Genomic DNA, 20,102 nt, shown 5'->3' on the forward strand with positions numbered 1-20,102 from the left:
CCAAGTGGACACTCCTAAAGGGGCTGGAGTCTAGCACCCTGGTTCCATGACCTAAGGCCAGTCCTGCCCCTCTCTGCAGAACAAGGAAGTTGACCAGATGATCCAAATGTCCCTTCCAAGCCCACATTATCCAGCTGGCTTGTGTTCAGGTCAAAATGCATTAAAAACGCCCAAAGAACTGTCAAAAGGCTTTAGCCGAATGTGGCATCTGGCTGCAACCTTCCCTCCTCAGAACAACCGTTTTATTCTCATCCATAATTCTCTCCTCACCATTTCCTCTGCTAGGATTATTCACACTTCCAGGCTGCAAACTCCTGAGTTCCAACTCTTGCTTTTGGTGACGCTCTATTCTTTTGATCCATCTCCCTCTTTTCCCCAGCACCTGGTACGTTGCTCGGCACCTCATAAACGCTTGTTGTTACAAATATTGACTGGAACGGAGGAGTGACCAGCAAGGGCCTGAACGCTTTGGATGATGTTGTGCGATAACATTTATTGAGCACTGACTGCATGCCAGGCACTTTAATCCATCATCTTGTTTTGCTCTCACAACAGGCCTACGAGGTAGGTGTTATCCCCATAGAGTCCCGGGTGGTGCTCATGGTTAAGGCGCTCAGCTGCGAACTGAAAGATTAGAGGCTGGAGTTCTCCCAGAAGCACCTCAGAAGAAAGGCCTGATGATGTACTTCTGAAAAATCAGCCATTGCAAACCCTATGAACCGACAACAGCAACTTGAAAGATTAGATGGAAAACTTCGGGGGCAGTGAGTTTACGGTAACGGGGGAGGAACAACTCAGAAAAAAAGGGCGAGGATGCTGCACAACTTGAAGAATGTAATCAATGTCACTGAATTGTACATGTAACAGGAACCGTTGAATTGGTGTCTATTCTGCTGTGTATATTCTCAATAACAACGACAAGAAAAAATAAAATCAATTCTGTGAAAAAGAAAACCCTATGGAGCAGTTCTACTCTGGCACCCATGAGTTGGAATCAATGCGGCAACAGCTGGTGATAGTTGATGTGAAAACGGGGGCTCAGAGAGGTTAAGAAACTTGCTCTAAGTCACACAGCCAGAAAGGGCTGAAGCCAGGAAGGAAAAAAAAGGAAGCACAGGTATATTCAACACCAAGGCCTCCCGCCTTTCTTCCACTGCACCTTGCCCCTCCACAGCTCTTTCCAGACCACAGGTGTCTGTGGTAACAAGATGCAACTTGGAGGATCAGGGACCCTGAACCAAATGGAATCAAGTCTCAATTATAGAATGTAATTACCGGCTCACCAAGCAGTGTCCTTCTGAAGAGGCCCTTCCCAGAATTTCCTTAATGAATCACTAACACATTAGCACATTCCTGGTTTGCAGGAAGCTCAGCCAAAAGGCTTCAAAAGTAATTAGTTTGCTTAAGTAAGCTAAACATTTCCTTAGCAATCTACTTTACACTTTAATTGGCTTCTAGTCTTGGAGAAGGTGAAAAAGTAAACTTTAACCCAGCCCCTGTGGAAATATTTCCCACCCGTTCTGTGGACAACACTCACCCCCCTTAGGCGGCTTGCCCTGAGAGGGAAGCAGGGCAGGTGATTTTATGGCCATTCCGCCACAAGAGAAAGGGAAGTTCATTAATAAAGTCTGAGATACTGAAGTTTTACTGGCTTTTCTCGTCATGCCATCTGGGGGGGACCCACGTGGGCTCCTGGCGTAGGTCATTGTGTGAACCATTTCCCTTCCTTCCCCTTTCCGAAGGCCCTGGGGATTGGGGTGTGTCCTTCTGCTCCTCACAGCTGCCTCCGCCCCATCAGCCACTGAGGCTTTCCTCTCTTAGTGGAGACCCCAGAGTGGGTGGAGATGAGCTCAGGTGGGGCTACCAAGGCCAAATAGCCATAGGAAACCAGCTTCGGACTTGAGGGCCAATAAGCTGATAACCCCTCCTCCACCTCCACCAAAGAAAACAACATTCTCCCCTTCAGCCCTTCAGCTCTCAGCCCTCACTGTTCACAGGAGCCAGGGGCTACCTGGACCCTCCACCTCCTAACTCAAAGCTCCCCTTCCTCTCTGCACCTGAAAACAAGTTCCTGTGGGAGACCTGGAAGGGAAGAATGAAGAAGACGTGGGAAAGACACAATGCCTCTACATCCTGTCATCCTCTGTAGGCCAGGCTCTCTTTCCTAATCCATTCATTCCTTTAACAGCCATTAAAGCATCTACTATATGCCAGGCACTGCTGTTCTGGGTGCTCATAATATCGCAGCGACTGAGGCAGATGAGGAACTCTGGTGGCACAGTGGTTAAGAGATCGGCTGCTAACCAAAAGGTTGGCAGTTTGAATTCACCAGCCACTCCTTGGAAACCTGTGGGGCAGTTCTTACTCTGTTCTACAAGGGTCGCTGTGAGTTGGAAAAAACTTGACTGCAATGGGTTTGGTTTGGTTTTCTTGGAGGCAGAAGAAAATCCCCACCCTTGTGAAGCTGGCAGATAACAAAAAAACTAAGTAAACCAGAGTACGGTAAATAGTGATAAGGATCAAAAAGAAAATTAAGCGAGGAATGAGAATAAGAAGTGTTGGAGAGGTTGAAGTGTTAGGTCAGTTGGCTAGGGAAGTCAAGATCTGAGGGAAGCGTGGAGCAGGCCATGTGGACATCTGAGGGAGAAGCATCACAGGAGGAAGGAACAGCAAGTGCAAAGGCCTTGAGGTGGTTAGAGGCCAGTGTAGCTGAAGTGCAGTGAGTGAAGGTATGAGTGGTAGGAGATGAAATCAGGCAGGTAAAGGAAGGCAGGTATGTGGGGCCTGGTTCGTCACTGCAAGAGCTGTGGTTTTGTGAGATGGGAGCCATTGGAGGGGGTCTGAGCAGAGAAGGGGCAGAATTTGACTTGGGTTTTAACAGGATCCCTCTGGCTGCTGGTGGGGAATAGTGTAAAGGTACTCAGGAGACCCCCACAACCTACTAAAGCTCTCTGTGATCCTGAGAGTGGGCCCTTCAAGCCTACTCTCTTCTCATATATTCCATCAGGTGGGCTTTTGAGCCATTACATGGCCCCAGCTCTCTACAGATTAGTGTGGGGCCCCTTCCCTCTCTCAGACAGGGCCTCACCAGGCTAGGCTCCCCCTACTTTGCACCCCACCCAGAGGCTGCCCCAGGACAGCTTCTCCTGTGCAGCTAGAGAGTGCAGGGGTAGGGCTCCCTCAATTGCTTACTCATTAATCAGGCCAAGGCCTGACTGGTTGTGGAGCATGAATAAGAGCAAAAAATAAACAAGCCTAGGTCTCTGCACTCCAGAAGCATTACTACAGGCTGGGGGATGAGAGCCGCCTCTTGGATTCTACATCCAGGAGCCTCAGGCGAGTATGGCCTGGGCCAGTACAAGGCATCATGGGATACCATCTACAAACCAAGGACCCCAAGACATCAAGGTTGGATGTGCCCGACCAGGAAAGCTCCTGGAAGAGGTGGTATATGAAATAGGTCTTGGAGGGTGAGGAGGGTTAGGGAGGAGGTCTAAGGAAGGCATTCCAGAAGGAGGGGATGACAGCAGCAAAGCCCAGAGGCAGAAAAGCACAAGGGGCCCACAGGCAAGGGGGAGGGGCAGTTAAGGCAAATGGAATGGAGGTGGAGGATGGAATAGAGATGGGCTGGAAAAGTAGGGTAGTCCTGGGTCGTGGTGGAGCTTGGAGACCAGGCTAAGGACTGAGACTTGATTCAAAGCAGTGGGGGATCACTGAAGGTTTCTGAGAAGAGGGATTACCTAACTGAATCTGTGATCACAATAGTCAGAAGCCTTGGGAATGTGGGGATGGCTTGTTCCATGAACCAGAAAACATTCATGGAATTCTTGCTGTGAGACACAGTGCTAGATGCTGTGTCTCCCCCCTCAGACTGTGGCTCCCTGAGGACAGGGCTTTGTCTCCCTCTCAGACTGGAGCTCCCTGAGGGCTCCCCTCAGACTGGGGCTCCCTGAGGGCAGGGCTGTGTCTCCTCTCAGACTGGGGCTCCCTGAGGGCAGAAGCCATCCCCTCCATCTTCAGTCTCCTCCTCCCTTGGCAGCCTTTCTAGCCTTCATGGAGAGGCAGTAAGGCTTAGATGCTGCAGGAAGGTTCACTTCAGACTTAGAGACGATCAGGTCCAGGCTGATATTTCTAGGGTTAGGAAAGGGGCTGTACATACCTCCCGCCACTGCTTGTTCTCCATTCCTTGAGTATACATGACGCACACTGTGGGGAGAGGAGAACAAACGGTTAAAGCCACAGACCAAGAGGACGGTGGGGGTCCCAGTTGGGGAGGGCCCCTCAGGAGACTGGGGCCTGGATGGCACTGTGGGATCAGTGGGGAGGTGGGTATCTCCTGAGGTGTCAGGGGTCTTGGTGGGTGGCCTCCAAGCCTGGGCTATGACGGCTCTAGACACACCAATTAATTCACAGGGGTCAGCTTAGAGAAGGGTATCTAGATCATAGGTATGTCTAGGAGGGGGAGGTCAGAAGTCATGACATGTAGGCAAGAACAGAGGTTTCTGAAGTGTGAGGGAGATAGACAGGTGGGCATAATGGGGATGTGGTGGCAGAGGTGTGGCGGGGGAGAGCATCTGAAACCTGCGTTGTACCTTTAGAACCCAACATGGCCTCATGAGGTGAGAGGATGGCTTATCATTATCATCAGCCCCATTTTACTGATGGGAAAACTGACACTACTGTGTCAGGGCTTCACAAGTACAGCAAGTATGATGGGGCAAACCCCCCAGTCCTCTTTCTCCAGGTGGCATTGGTGAAACATCAAACAGCCTTTAGGCACTTGGAACACTGCCTGGCACATAGTTAGGGCTCAGTAAAGGCTGTTAGTCATAATAGGGCTATTGTTATTTTTCCTGTTATTGTCAGAGCAGGACTTACGTGGGTCAGACTTGGAAAACATGTCTTTGTCCAAGAGGTTCCTGAAAGAGGAGGAGAGAGGAGGAATTAGCAGGGCCCTGAGGGGAGGAGGCAACCTGGGGGATTTAGGCTGTTGCTAAAACCTGGGGCTGCCTCTGGCCTGGCCTCAGGCAAAGCGGGGAAAAAAGGAGGCTCTTTGGCAAACGTTTATTAAACTCTCTTTAAAAGCCAGCACTAGGCGGGCCCTGGAGGTTCTTCAACTCCACCTTCCTAACCTGAGCTGTGCTTTCTACCTCCCACCTCCACACCATCAACACACGCCCTCCCTGTACCCTGGTGCCCTGGGTCCCATGACCCCTCATTCTCACTCGAAACCCCAATCTGCCCAATGTTTTAGTCCTTCCTTCAGATTCTCCTCGTACCACTTCTCTGTCTTTAAAAAAAAAAATTAAGCCATCAAAATGTATCCACTCAGTGTCCCATTCTCTCTAAGTTCTGCTTACAGCTAGTTTATTTGATCAGCTCACCTGTGCCAACAGATTAATGAATGACCCCTCCCAGGGGACCCAAGGTGCCCTTGTGGAGCAGTGGTTAGGGAGACATTTCCCTGAGTCACCGAAGCCATCAGCAGTGACAGCCTGTCTGGACAACAGTTAACCCCACCACCCACACCTCTCACCCTGAGGTAGGAGCCAGAGACTGACAGACAAACAGACAGATGGACAGATGCAACAGCAACCTCGTGCCAACACGTGGCATCCTCTCACGCCTGAGGACCATGTTCATGAATCACCCAGGCTCCAGTCCCTGAGCAGATCCCCAGCGATGGTCTCGAGAGAGGGATCCCCAGACAGCTTGGGGGAAACCAGTTCCTGAAGAACTTACACCCCAGCCTGAGTTCAGGTCTCTCCCTTCAGGGACTTCTCCCCAAAGGTAGCCACCCTTCCCTGACACCCCACCTCCTGCTCGTGACAACCCCTCAGCTTAGCCCCACCGCCCCCTCCACCAGACCTGCTCCCTTTGGAAACCATCTGATAAACCTCACAGCCCACTGAATGCACATCAGAAGAAAGGATATGCAAGATGGCTTTGAAAAGTAGGCAGCAGAGGCTACATTCCAAGTACCCACCCAGTGCCATCAAGTCGATTCCGACTCATAGCGACCAAGTAAGATGTCCCTTTTACAGGCTCATTCACATCAAGGTAGGCTGGCCCATCACTGGGCTGACCTCCACCTGAAGAGGCTAAGTTTGAGGGCAGGGGCGTCTCAATTTAAACAAAGGACAAAAACCCTTCACTCCTTAGATGACTCTGGAATGGGGGAACCTGAAGCCCTGTGAGGAGCTGGAAAGTCATAAAGAGGGTGTGTGTGTGCGTGTAGATTTCTCTACTAAAGCAAGCACTGGGGATTATCTTTGAATTCTGTGATAAGATTCTATAATTACATAAAACCCCAGAATGTTCAAGTTGGAAGAGACCTCAGAGGTCACCTTTTTTCAACTCCTTTCTAAGTTGGGAATGTGAGACTTCGAGAAAGGGCAACTGACTCCTCCAAGGTCTGGGTCTTCTCCAAATTTGGGTCTGGAACTCAAGTTTGGCTATGTGCAGGCTAGTGAGAAAGACAGTGAGACTCTGGCTTTCAGCCTATGGGAGTGTCTGTTTTGTGCGTGTGTGTGTGTGTGTGTGTTGGAATCATATCTTCACAGAGAAGCAAACCAAAACCAAACTCACTGCCGTCGAGTTGATTCCAACTCATAGTGACCCTATAGGACAGAGTAGAACTGCCCCATAGAGTTTCCAAGGAGCGCCTGGTGGATTCAAACTGCCAACCTTTTGGTTAACAGCTGCAGCTCTTAACCACTACGCCACCAGGGTTTCCCAAAGAGAAGCAAGAGAGGCTTTTCCTGGCCCTGTCTGCCCTCCCCACTGGGTCAAAGGCACACAGCTGAAATAAGAAATAGAATTCAGCCACCTGGCTTCTAGACGCCTCCCTGACCTGTGTCCTTAGAACTCTCACTGAGCCCTGGGGCGTGGCTCACCGTGGTCCCTGCACCCAAGAGGGTGGGGCACACTCTCCCCTTCACTTTGCTGAAATTATCCTTCCCATTGCCGTCAATTCTGACTCATGGTGACCCCATGTGTTGCAGAAGAGAACTGTGCTCCATAGGGGATTTCACGGCTATAACCTTTCAGAAGTAGATCACCAGGCCTTTCTTCCAAGGTGCCTCTGGGTGAGTCTAAACCACCAAACTTTGGTTAGTGGTCACTCAAATCCTTCTAGGCCCATTCAAATCCTTCCTCCTTGATTTTGCCTTCTTTGGACACTAACAACAAGCATTTCTTCTTCCCTTCTCCTGAGCTCTCTCTGGCCCGCAGCAGGCAACACTCTGACTTGCAGCATCGCATTGCCATGCTGAGCACATCCTGGGCTGCAAAGACCGTGGATGCATCTGTCTCCCACATTGGCTATGCTCTCCTCCAGGACAGGGACCCTGTCTCTGCCACAGGCCAGCCTGGTGCCTGACTCACAGCAGGGCACGGCAAGCTCAGTGGATGAAGGAAGAGTGTCTCTGACCTGGATGGTGAGCTGTCACACTCAGGGACCACCCCTTACACTTAGCTGTAGACAGTCAGGGTTAAGCGCATGACCTCTTCAGTCAGACAAGCTAGGTTCACATCCCAGCTCTTCCACTCGATAGTCTGTGCACACTTGGACAGGTCACAAGCCTTTCTCATGCCTCAGTTTCCTTATATGTAAAGCGGAGTTAAAAACAGTTCCCCCCTCAGGACTGCTATGGAGATTAAATATGTGGAGCACTTGGGACATAGCCAGGCTTGTGAGACAGGTTAGTTATTATTGTCAGGCCTGGTACCGAGTACAGCAGTTACTCTCCTGGCTGTCACTTGGGTTCACTTGGTGACGAGGTTGAGACAAGTGGGTGGCACAAGCCTCCTCGATCCTAGCTGGACCAAGGAAGCCTAACACCCACTCCCTGGGCCCTGTTCTGATCTGAAGGGCCTGTTGAATTCCCTTCACAGGTGGCTGAGAGCAGCCCACCCCCTCATCCCACCCTCAGCCTCCTCCCCAGCCTCTGCCTTCCTTTCCCCCATTTTAGCCTTGAGGATGCTCTGCCCCTTTGCCCAGGTCCCTGCACCCCTACGCCCCTCTCTGAGTCCTCACCTCGGCCACACTTGCCACCATCTATCCCCTCACCCCAACTGCTTGTCCTGACAGGAAGCCTCAGGGCCTGCTGAGCCTCCTCTATTGGCCTTGGGATGGTAGCTTCATACCCTTGAGCAACAGGCCTCACACTTTGTGGAATCACCCTTGCCCCCAGTTGTAAAAATGCAGGTTCCTGGGCCGAGTCCCAACTCAAAAACCCATTGCCACCGAGTCAATTCTGACTCATGGTGACCCTATAGGACAGAGCAGAACTGCCCAATAAGGTTTCCAAGGAGGGCTTAGTGGATTTGAACTGCCAACCTTAGCAGTTGAACTCTTAACCACTATGCCACCAGGGTTTCCAGGCCCAGTCTCAGAGTCTGGTTTTATAGTCTGGGGCAGGGCCTAGAAGCTGTATCTAAACAAGCGGCCCCACCCCCTCATTGTGTTTCTGATGGATAGAGTCCAAATACCCACTGAGTCACCGTATCTTAGGGCCTCAGCTTTTCCGTGCAGCCCTTGAAGGCTCTTACAATGTAAGGCACATCCCCTGTGATCCTCACTCTGATCCACTGAGGATATTGAGGCCAGAGATGGTCCACAGTCACATAGACAGTAAAAAGGCAAGGGAGGAAGAAACCAGGTCTTCTGCCCTGAAGCAGGGCCTGAGCTATGACAGCACAGACAAGACCAGACCATAAGCACTTTTCCTCCTCTTTTTGTCTTTGGTGAGCTCAAAGAGAAATTTTTTCCAACAGGCAAAATGTACTTTTTCCCCCAAAGAGCACAAAACCCTTCAGCTGTCCATGCGGCAGCCTGGAGTTTAGATTCTTTTGTTCCTTAAATCAAGGCCAGGGAAGCATTGCTGAGGGCTCCTCTCCTTCCCACTCTCTCCCAAGGGATCATTTCCAACTCAGTGGCAGTGAGAAAAGGACCATCCACTGGGCCATGCGGTTAGAAGTCTCTAAGACCCCAGCAAAGGAAGAAAGCACTGGAAAGACCGAAATGAGAGTTGCAGTTTTAGAGGAGACACAGCCCTGCCTTCAGGGAGCCTAGCTGAGGAGAGACACAGTCCTGCCCTCAGAAAGCCCCAGTCTGAGGAAAGACATAGCCCTGCCCTGAGGGAGCCCCAGTCTGAGGAGAGACACAGCCCTGCCCTCAGAAAGCCCCAGTCTGAGGAAAGACATAGCCCTGCCCTCAGGAAGCCCCAGTCAGAGGGGGAGCCCCAGTCTGAGCAGAGACACAGCCCTACCCTCAGGGAGCTTCTGTCTCAGGGGGAGACACAGCCCTGCCCTCAGGGAGCCCCAGTCTGTGGAGGAGACACAGCCCTGCCCTCAGGGAGCCCCACTCTGAGCAGAGACACAGCCCTGCCCTCAGGAAGCCCCCGTCTGAGGGGGAGCCCCACTCTGAGCAGAGACATAGCCCTGTCCTCAGGAAGCCCCAGTCTGAGGGGGAGCCCCACTCTGAGCAGAGACACAGGCCTACCCTCAGGGAGCTCCTGTCTCAGGGGGAGACACAGCCTGCCCTCAGGGAGCCCTCAGTCTGTGAAGTAGATACTTTTGCCCTTGAGGAGCTGAGACGCTGGGTGAACTGACGATCACATCTCCTTGGCTGTATCTAAACAGAGCCCATAAATGCTGCACGGGCGCCCTGAGCAACAGCCCTGGCTGAGTTTTTTCTCCTTGTGCCTCCCTTGGCAATGCAGAAGGAACCACATTAAGAGCATCCACCCTCAGCTTTTTCTGGACCAGGGGTCCTTAATGGAGGTCGGTGGACCCTCTGAAACTATAAGCAAAATGTGGCATATTGGTACATATAAATTTGTCCTTTTGGAGAGCTTTTATCAGATTTCCAAAGAGGTTTATGAGGCCAAAAAGTTTAAGAAAATATGGTTTATCTTCTTCCCAACAACCAGCCAGCCCTAAGCATCCCTCTGAAAACTGGTGAAAGGTGGGGGCACTGAGAGCACAGACTGGGAACTTCATTGCTGGGTCTGAAACCCAATTCTGCCTCTTCTAGCTGGATGACCTCAGGCAAGTCACTTAACCTCTGTGTGCCTCAGTACTGCCATCTGTAAAGTGGGGGTAATAATAATCCTTCCCTCCCAGGAGTTTTCCGAGGAATGAATAGCGTTCGTATATGCAAAATAGTTAAAATAGTGTCTGGTACATAGTAAGTTGCAATAATAAATGCTCAAAAAGGGCCCGAGGAGAATGGGGGTGGCATCTAGGGATGCCCCACGTTCTTCCCTCCCTACTCCATAGTGCCCAGCTAGAGCAGGACCTCTAACACCCACATGCCACAGGACAGGTGGGCCAATGTCAGGTAGAAACAGACATCCTGAAGGATCCCACAGAGACCCCCGGGCCTGTAGGGTCCACCAGCAACACCCCACTCCTCTATGTGGCATCTCAACACCAAACATCTGGCTGATTCCCCAGATGAAGGCAAAGGGGGTAAGAGGGGAATAACGTCAATCAAATATCTAATCTGAGCCAAGCCTTTTGTCAGGTACTCAACCTGCAACACCCTATTTACCCCACATATCCATGTCAAGAGGTAGATACCACCCTCTTTTCAAGTGGTATGCCCAGTGTCACCCAGCTTGTCAGGGAGGGTGCTAAGATCTGAATTCTGAACACCGAGCTCATTTGGAGGTACCATAGGGAGATCCTTCATTATCAAAACCCTGGGTCTCCCAAAGCCCTGTCTGGTCGAGCAGGGCCCTCACATCCTCAATCCCCCACTTCCTGCTCAGCCTCTTCAGAGCTGCACCCAGACAAATGAACGACTGAAGAACAGGAGGGTTTCCGTTCTCCTCCTGCCCTGCTCCCGCACCAAATGAGCAGAAGTAAGAAGTAATCCGAGGAAAGGCAGGGAGCCGAGCTGGGGATGAAATGGCCTTGGCACCCAGCCCCTGGCACTGGCTCATCTCCCCTTTCAGATCCTGTCCCTCACCCGCGTGCTCTGTCTTCCTGCCAGGCAACCTCGCCAAGGTCTAAAAAGCAATTTTCACGTGGCTTAAAGAGCTCTCCTTTCTGGGGCTATTTGCATTATTAGTAGTAGTAGTAATTATTGTAATAATTCTCCCTCCCCTGGCTGTGTGGTAGAGGGAAGAGAGCATAGGCTTTGGCTTCAGATGCATCTGAGCCGGGATCCCCGCAGGCTACATGGTAATTCTGTGACCCTGGATAAGCTACTTAACCTCAGTTTCCTCATCTGTGTATGGGTCACATACCTGCCTTGCGGGTTGTTGTGAATGTGAAGTCAGTCACTTAGAAACGTAGGAGGCATCCTTGATTGGCTCTGTCCCTTATTCCCCCTCCTGTCCCATCCATCAACAAGTCCTGAAGCTTTCAACTTCAAAAACACCTCCTGAATGTGCCCATTCTTCCCCCATGACACCATCATCTCTCACCTGGAGCTGCAGTGCTCTCCTGCCGGAGCAACCTGCTTCAATTCCTGCCTCCCCGACTCCCTAGTCCATTCTCTTCACAGCAAGCCAGAGAAAAAAAAATTTGAAAGGTCTACCAGATCACCACCTTACTCCTGTTTAAACCACTTCTCCCAACTGCTGTTGGAATAATAAATCAAACACCTTAGCATGGCCCACAAGGCCATGATCTGTACCCCTCTTTTCTCTCTGTCCTCATCCTCCACTCCTCATCCTATTCCCCACATGGTTCACACTGTTACAGCCACACTGGCCTCTCTATAGTTCCTGCAACCATACTAAGGACTTTCCTGCCACAGGGTCTTTGGACTCACCGTTCTCCCTATCTGAATCACCTTCCCTCCAGGTTCTCCCAGAGTCAGCTTTCTCAGCCTTCAGATCTAAGCTCAAACATCCCCTGCCCATCCTGTCTAAAGCATTTTCAACAACCATGAACTTATTTACAGAGCACTTAACCCTGTCTGGTGTTATTTAATAAACATTTTGTATATTTGATTATATTCTGCCTTACCCCCCACATGTGAGTGCTATAAGGGGAAAGCTTCTCCTGTCCACCACTGTCTCCACAGCACTTAGAACTGTGCCTGCTATAGAGAAGACTCTTAGTAGCAAATGAAGATCAATATCAATTACTAAACGTATGAATGTGTCTGTAGTGTCCAGTAATTGGTAACTATCATCATCATCATTCATTACCAAGCTTATTTAACACGTTCCAGTTTACACAGAACTTCAGAGGCATCATCTCTTTGGTCTTCGTAACAATCCTACACTATGTGGACAGGACTGGTATCCTCCATTTTACAGATGGGGAGACTGAGGCTTGGAGAAGTGAAAGGACATAGCCCAGGTCTCAGAAAAGGTAAGTCTGGAACTGCACTGTCCATCTCCTGCCCAGGATTCTTCAATACCAAAAGGCATGAAGCTCTCTTAGTGGGATCTTCAGGTACTGTGCTAAGCCACCAGAGGAATATTAGAGGATAAAGTGCCCTGCAGTGCTGTAAAATCACACCAAGTTGGGCGTCTTCTTGCCTGGGGAACTGGTAGGAAAAGAGGTCGTCAGGGGTCCAGCCCAATTGCACTTGGAGAAACAGTCCCCAGTCACCTAACACTGGCTGTCCATAGGCTACAGAAAAGGCTGACGAACCAGTCCTCAGAGATGTCAAACCCGAGGTCCCTTCCGGCCCCAGAAAATTCAGGTAGTCTCTGGAGCCATTTGGAAAGCTGCTGTGGCAGATGTCACCCCCCCACCCCAATAAGCATTCCTCATTTTCTTGCTGCTAACAGAACCCAATTTAGTTCAGGCATCTGATGGACACCACTTATCCCTGGCCTAAGAGTGAACATAGGGCCCAGCTCTGGCCATTGAGACAGAAGGCAAAGCCTGCAGAAAGATTTTGAGAGGGATGGTGCTTTCCAGATAAAAAGAGCCTTTCAAAGAAAAGGCCTTTGCTTCCTGTATTTAAATGTGGCTGTGATGACTGGAGCAAAGGCAGCCATCTTGTGACAATGAGGCCCATTGTTTGGAAGATGGCATTGTGGAAAGATGGTTCCTTCATGGCCAAGTGAGCTGACAAACCAGCCCTGAGATTACCACTTCCTGACTAATTGTCATCTGAGAAAAACTAATCTTTTGGGTTTAAACCACTAGCAGTCAGATTATCTGCTAACTGTAGCCAAAGCATTCCTAACTGAACCCTGCTTCTGTGCCCCAGAGCTTTCCAAGCAGCATTATTTCCCCACCTCTTCCCTATCCTCTTCTTCCAGTGCTAAGTCATCCCCAGCGATGACCATGGGTCTGGACAGGGAGGACTATGGGCTGGAGGCAGAGGAGGGATAGGGAGTTCCCGCCACGTGGTCTGGATGCCATGGAAGGCTGGCTGCCATCCTGTGATTTTCACTCTGGTCTCTGCTGCCTTGGGATTTCCCCAGTCTCAGGCTCACTTCTCAGAGCCACAAGCATCCTTGAGCAAGGATGGCCTCTCTCCTCCCTGGGGACAGAGCACCTCCCTCTTAGTCATGCCTGCCATGGTTTATACCCTTGGAGACTCCAGCTCCAGACCTCAAGAAATCCTCAAGCCTCTAAAGTCAGGAAAAAAAACTAGACTTGGAAACCCCTCTCCAAAACATATTAGCTGTGTAGCCTCGGGCAGGTCCCTTAACCTCTCTTAGTCTTGATTTCCTAATCAGCAAAAAGGAAAAACACCACTATCTACCTCACAGGATTGTTGAGAAGTGAAAAAGGTAATTGCGGTAGGCAGAATTCTAAGATGATCCCCAAGGTTCCTGCCTCCTGGGACACAAGCCCTGTATAATTCTCTCCCCTTAAGTGTATGCCTGGACTACTCACATACAGCAACTGTATCATAAAAAATGGATATTGTTTTAAGCCACTAGATTTGTGAAAATTTGTTATGCAGCAATTGAACACTAATACAATAATCTTAGGTTGAACCGTATAAAATTGCTACTTCAGTTGGTCAAAAACAGTTGCATCTAGAAAATTTCATTCAGTTCAGCCTAATACGGATGTAAAGTGCCTAGTATGCAGTAAGCACTCAATAAATGCTACTGTTATTATTCCCCAGGCTCCACTAAACTGTGAGTGCCTTGACATCTCCAACGGCTGAATGGACTTCTTTCTTCTAGCACCAGCTTTGACAGCTGCCACATTGTCCCCAGGCCCTTCCCTCCACAATGTCACCCTCCTACTGCCTGTCAGAGGAAAGCACTCAGAGTCACCTCACACTCTTTCTGAGAGGCCCAGGGCACAGTTCCTGAGCTGGGCTGCCTTTTGGGCCCCAGGGCAGCAAAATACCAACTTGAACAGACAGCAGAAAACATCTCCAGGGCAGCGGCAACAGCTGCCCCACAAGCCCCATGCCAGCTGGCGGGGAGAGGGTAGCTGCTTGAGACAAAGATTCCAGCAGGGCCAAGCGACCAGCCTGTCTCTGGACTCCTCCCCACAGGTCTCTGGAGCCCCACCATGTGGAATCGTGCTCTTAAACCAGGGCATTGCTTCTGCAGCAGGTCCCTCCAGAAGTACAAAGGTTTCCTGTTACATAAAAAATGCAAATCACTCTAACACGGATGCTCCAGGTAGTACAGAGAGACCTGAAAAATAGAGAGGCCCCTGGGACATGGGACACTGGACAGGTAAATTTTGATTAGGTCTGTAGTCCAGCTAACAAAGTTAGTAAAGATCTAGAACATGACATGTGAGGAAGGAGGGGCTTTTGGCTCGAGGGGAAAGGTCCCTGCTGGTATCTGGCTCCACAAACCATCTGTGCTACTCACTCCCAAAACAACCCTTAAGAATTTCTAAATGGATCAGATCTCTAGGAGCCCTACAAACTGGGACCCAGCTATAGGGACAGATCTTTATGTACTTCCAGGTGTCAAATAACCCAAACCAGTTGCCGTTGAGTGGTGACCCCACATATGTCACAGTAGAACTGTGCTCCATAGGGTTTTCAAAGGCTGATTTTCTTTTGGAAGTAGATTGACAGGCCTTTCTTCTGAGGCATCTCTGGGTAGACTCAAACTGCCAACCTTTCAGTCAGCAATCAAGTGCTTTCACAGTTGGCGCCACCTAGTGACTCCTGTCAAATAAGCCCCCAAACCCAAACTCACTGCCATGGAGTTGATTTCGACTCATAGCAACCACATAGGGTTCCCCAGGCTGTAAATCTCTACAGAAGCAAATTGCCACATCTTTCTCCCTCAGAGCCACTGGTGGTTTCAAACCCCGATCTTTCGGTTAGCAGTCGATCGCTTTAACTACTGCGCCACCAGGGATCCTTTGTTAAAAAAAAAAACAAACCCCAGCGCCGTTGAGTCAATTCCGACTCCTAGAGACCCTGTAAGACAGAGTAGAACTGCCCCATAGAGTTTCCAAGGAGTGCCTGGCGGATTCGAACTGCCAACCCTTTGGTTAGCAGCCTTAGAGCTTAACCACTACGCCACCAGGGTAACATAAATTACTATTCCTGGGTTAACCCATTTAATTCTCATAACTCTGTTGTACGGATTATTAGGCTTCCTTTCGAGTTGCGGAAACTGAGGCACTGACAAGCGAAGTAGCTTAAGGTCACAGTGACAGAACTGTGATGATCTGAACCCAGACAGACAAAGCCAGAGCTCACATTCTTAACCACTGTGCCAAACAACTGAAGGCTTTTTAATCTTCAGCCTTGAGTTTACCAAGGTAGGTTAAAATAATTGTTTGGGGGTAGACTATAAATTAGCCTAAGAGATACTCTACCCGAAGCAGGGGCCCAAACATGTCCATTCTACCATGTCATCTGCCTTCAGCTGAGACTTGGCTGGGCTTCTGCAGCAGCCCTGTGCCGGTGCTCAGACTTGCCCCTGTACCAGGCAGCTCTGCTCAGTCAAGAGTGCCCTACGATAGGCATGACAGATGGTTGGCCTCTGCCCAAGGCACAGGACAGGGAGCTCCTGGGGCTGCAGGGGGTGGCAGGGACCTTCCTGAGAAACAGAGGGGGAAGGGAACCGGAAACTATCATTCCTGGAAATGAGAGGCGGCAGCTCATGATCTCCCCAAAATGTTGACCTCCTCAACCCCAGATGCCTTATCCTGAAGCCCCTGGAGTTCTCATCCCAACCCCTATGCCTGCCCTACTGTTCCCTGCCCACCAGCAGGTGTCACATAGATGCTCAGGGCAGGGGCACTCCCAGCCTCCTCTCCTGGGGTCCAGTCATTGTTGACCACAGGGTGGGGCGGGGTGGGGGGACTTGACTCCATTGACCAGTGACCACAACACGAAGAATATGCTGGAGAAGGTGCTCTAGGCATCCCCCACTCCAGCCCATCCTCTTCCTCCTCCTCCTCTTGTCCTTCTCTGTCTCTCTCTGTTCTAGAACTTGGATAGCTGGACCTGGTTGAGGCAAAGGGGTGGATTTACAACTTCAAGTCTACCCAGATGGTTTGATTGCCTCTCCTCTATTCCAAATGGCTCTGCCCTCCACGCCAAAGAAGCTCGTCTCCCCACCCTCTGGCTCTGCAGAGGTCAAGCCCTCCTCAGACTGATGGATCACATCCCCTGAGAGGGACTGGATGCCAGGGTTGATCCCAGAAACACATCCCCCAAGAACTCAAGTGCATCCCTAGACACCTCATAGGCAAGAAGTTTGATGTCTTTGGCTACCTCCACTTCAGAGACCAAACAGGAGAGACCAAGTGCTACTGCCTCAGGGTAATCACGTTATGTTGTTGTATGTGTCTATTTGATTCTGACTCACATCGACCCTACGACAAAGTAGAACTAACCCGTAGTTCTCTTACAGGGTTTCCTAGGCTGTATCTTTACAGAAGTAGATTGCCAGGTCTATCTACCAAAGACCTGCTGGGTGGGTTCAAACCACCAACCGTTTGGTTAGCAGCTGCGAGCTTAACCATCGTGCCATCAGAACCCCTTAGGGTAATATTAAAAAAAAAAAGAAAATTGCGGTCAAGTCAATTCCCAATCGATTCCAACTTATAACGACTCTATAGGACAGAACAGAACTGCCCCATAGGCTTTCCAAGGCTGTAAATCTTTACAGAAGCAGACTGCCACATCTTTCTCCCATGGAGCAGCTGGTGTGTTCTAACCGTTGACCCTTCCGCTTGCAGCCAAGCAATTAACCACTGCACCACCAGGACTTCTTAGGGCAATCATAGTTACTTATTGGGCACCTACTGTGTGCCAAGCAAGTACAAAGCAGTGTGATATATCAGCTTCAAGATCCCCTAATCCTGCAAGCTAATTTTTCCAAGTATTCATTGAGCAGCTTGAATGTACCAGGCGCTGTTCTAAGTACGTGATCTACCTCAGGGAACAGGGCTGCTTGATGAGTACTCGTTGTTCATCATGATGCACATGACAAATAGGGGAAACTGAGGCTCAAAGTGTGCCCCAAGTGCTGGAGCAGAGGTTCCATTTCAAGATGTCTGACTCCAAAGCCACAATGCCATCTACTCTCTGTCTCCTCTCCTCTCCACTGGAGTAGAGGGTTCTTGGGTCTGAGTCAGGGTGGGGATCCCTACCCTCAAATGTTTACACAGTTGCCTTGGAGGAGGAGGGATGAAACCTACACACCTGAGCTATCTTAAGAGGTTTAGTTCTCTGTGAGCTATCCCATGGGCCCAGCGGACATGGAAGACAATGATTTGGGTTGTGTGTTCCATGGGTGAAAAGGATGCCTGGGGGTCGGCAAGCATGAAGCAGGCTTTTCAGGGTGGAGGACATGAACTGGCAGGGATGAAGGAGGAATGAAATCTCAATGGGAAATAGGCTGTTCAGAGGCTTGGAGGTGGGATAGATCCGGAGATAACGCTGAAGACAAGCATGATTGAAGCCTGGGAGGGAGCCTCAGGCACAGGAGAAAGGAGGGCGGGCTGTGGCAGTTGTTGACGGCTGAGGAGGTGAGATTGGAGCTAATGGGCCATCAGGAGTCTCCCAGCAGAGTAATGGCAAGATGCAAATGGCGTTGGGAGATGATTCTGACACTTCTGTGTGTGATGCCCATGAGGGAGGCATATGGGAGCTGTCCTAGGAGCCCCCTAAAGATCCTGGCTCAGGGGCAGCTATGTCTGTCCTCATACCTCCCATCCACACTCACTCCCCAAGTCTTCAGGAGAAAGTCCCCCCTGAGTCCCTCCCTCTCTCATGCCCCAGCCCAGCCCCTCTGGGTCTGCTCACACCTCCCCAACGCCACATTTGAAAGATAATTCTGGGGCCACAAGGGTGGATGAAGGGTCTGACCAAAGAGTAACCTGAAAGAGAACAGGGTGGGTGATTTGGAACACAGGGCACGGCCAAGGCTTGGAAATGCTGTTGGTCATTTGGGGCAGGGGGAATGGCCTTTTCTGGGGAAACCTCAAGGTGGGCTATACCTGGGCCACCATGCCCCTTACAGTCCCAGCCAGGCTCCCACAGTGAAATAATATCCTTCCTCCTTCTCCACCAGTGCCTCCTTACTGCCTGAGGTAGCCTTCCCTTCAGCTAGGAGAACCTGAGGGAGACACAACTCTTAGATGAAGTTACCCTCAAAGCCTGTGTGACATAACTGAGGATTTGGGGATGGTAGCCCACAAAAATACTACTTCCCTTCCCCTGCTGAACTCTAAAATTCCACAATCAGTGTTCTATCCCTTTGGCTTAAAATTTTGGACCCAAGTGTTTTTTTTTTGTTTTTTTTTTTTATAGTGCCCTTTTAGGTTGTCATCCATTAACCACACCTCAGCATGAATGAGTGAATCTGATCATTTTCAAGGAGTCAGTTTCGTCGATGTTGAAGGTGAAAGAACGTTTTTGAATTCTGGGGTCTAGGAAGACGGGTAGGTGGGGACAAGAGGAGGGTGCTGGGGCAAAGGAAGGGAGAGAGGAAAGGAGGGTACAGAAAGGAGAGGCTGTGCACGCCTGGAAAGAATAGGGGCAAATCACTCCTCGTTTTGGGAAGGGTTGATCAGAGACGGGGCTTGCGGGGAGACCCTGGGATAGCCTTTCACCACCTCCATCTCTCCACTCGGGCACCTGGACCCTTGTTCCTGCGTCTGTCTCGTCGCCGCAGCAGCCGGGAGTGCAAACTTTCCGGGATGAGACCCCAAGCCTAGCTTCTCCCAGTCCGCTGTCGCCAATCTCGGTTGGACAGGGGCTCTTGGCGGACCGGCAGGTGGGCGTCCCGGAGAGAAGGGAGCTCGCCGAGGCAGACGGTTGGGGCGACTGGGGCTGCCGGGCTTCAGGTCCAGGGGCGGGGCGGGGGGGGAGGGAACCCGGCCAGCGGGAGGCTCACCTGCAGGACACGGTGATCTCCACCTTGGTGGCCGGGATGCTGCCTGCCAAGGAGTCGAACTCGCCCAGCGACGCCATGTCCTCGGGGTGCTCCATCCCCCACTGGGCCCCCAACCCCAAATAATTCAACCCCGCGCGACTCGCGTCTCCTCCGGAGCTACTAGAGCCCTGGGCTCTCCCCCAACTCCGGAGCCAGGGCTGGGCAGCAAGGGGAGGAGAGAGGAGCGCGGAGAGGGGGCGTGGGAAGTGAGAGAGAGGAGGGGGGCGGAGGGAGCGGGGGCCGCGGAGAGAGGAGGGGGCGCGGGCGGCGAGCCGAGGAGGCTGGGGGCCCAGCAGTGAGTGGCGAGGTGCCCAGGGGGACAGGGTTCAGCGGAGAGAGGCAGAGAGGGGCGCAGGGAGAGGGCAGCGGAAGAGGCGCGCGGAGCTGTGGAGAGGGGCGCGGGGAGAGGGGCGCACGGCGGCGGGGGGGAGAGGGGGGCGCGGGAGACCCGGCGGCGGGTGTGGGGCTGGAGGTAGGATGAGGGGCCGGCTGCGGAGGTCGCCCGGCGCGGGCAGCGCAAAGCCGGGAGCGCCGGGGCTGCGCCGCCTCTAGCTGGGTCTCAGCGCGGGCGGTGGCGGGGTTCGGGTTGCGGCTGCAAGCGCCACCTCCTCAGCTCGAGCTCCGGCTCCGGGGTACCCGGGCTGTGGGAAAATCAAATCTCTCCGAAGCCGCCGCCTCCCGCCCCCCAGGGTGGGCTGCGTGCCGGGTCCGCGACCGCCGGAGGGGGCGCCCGCAGGGGCCGGGGCGGGGCCGCGGGCGGGGTCTGCGCACGGGTGTGTGTCTGTCTGTGTG

The 20,102-nt window shown here is 51.6% G+C and overlaps 1 protein-coding gene across 3 annotated transcripts in view; it reads right to left on the reverse strand.

Annotated features, from left to right (window-relative positions):
- The window catches only part of CPNE5 (copine 5), a 140,052-nt gene that overhangs the window by 91,152 nt on the left and 28,798 nt on the right, over positions 1-20,102 (reverse strand). For 2 of the 3 annotated variants that reach the window (XR_010322004.1, XM_064285316.1), the window contains exons 2-3: positions 4,879-4,919; positions 4,160-4,206 (exon numbers count right to left, since the gene is read on the reverse strand). Coding sequence is in view for 2 of the 3 variants with exons in the window: in XM_064285316.1 (XP_064141386.1) it covers positions 4,160-4,206; positions 4,879-4,900 (69 nt within the window). In the remaining variant the exon portion in view is untranslated. Of the gene's footprint in view, positions 1-4,159; positions 4,207-4,878; positions 4,920-19,271; positions 19,455-20,102 lie in introns of those variants that run through there. The other variant, XM_003403939.4, reaches the window with a different exon arrangement.

Source organism: Loxodonta africana, chromosome 1 (genome assembly GCF_030014295.1).
Source record: "Loxodonta africana isolate mLoxAfr1 chromosome 1, mLoxAfr1.hap2, whole genome shotgun sequence".
In the NCBI taxonomy this organism is placed as follows: Eukaryota; Metazoa; Chordata; class Mammalia; order Proboscidea; family Elephantidae; genus Loxodonta; species Loxodonta africana.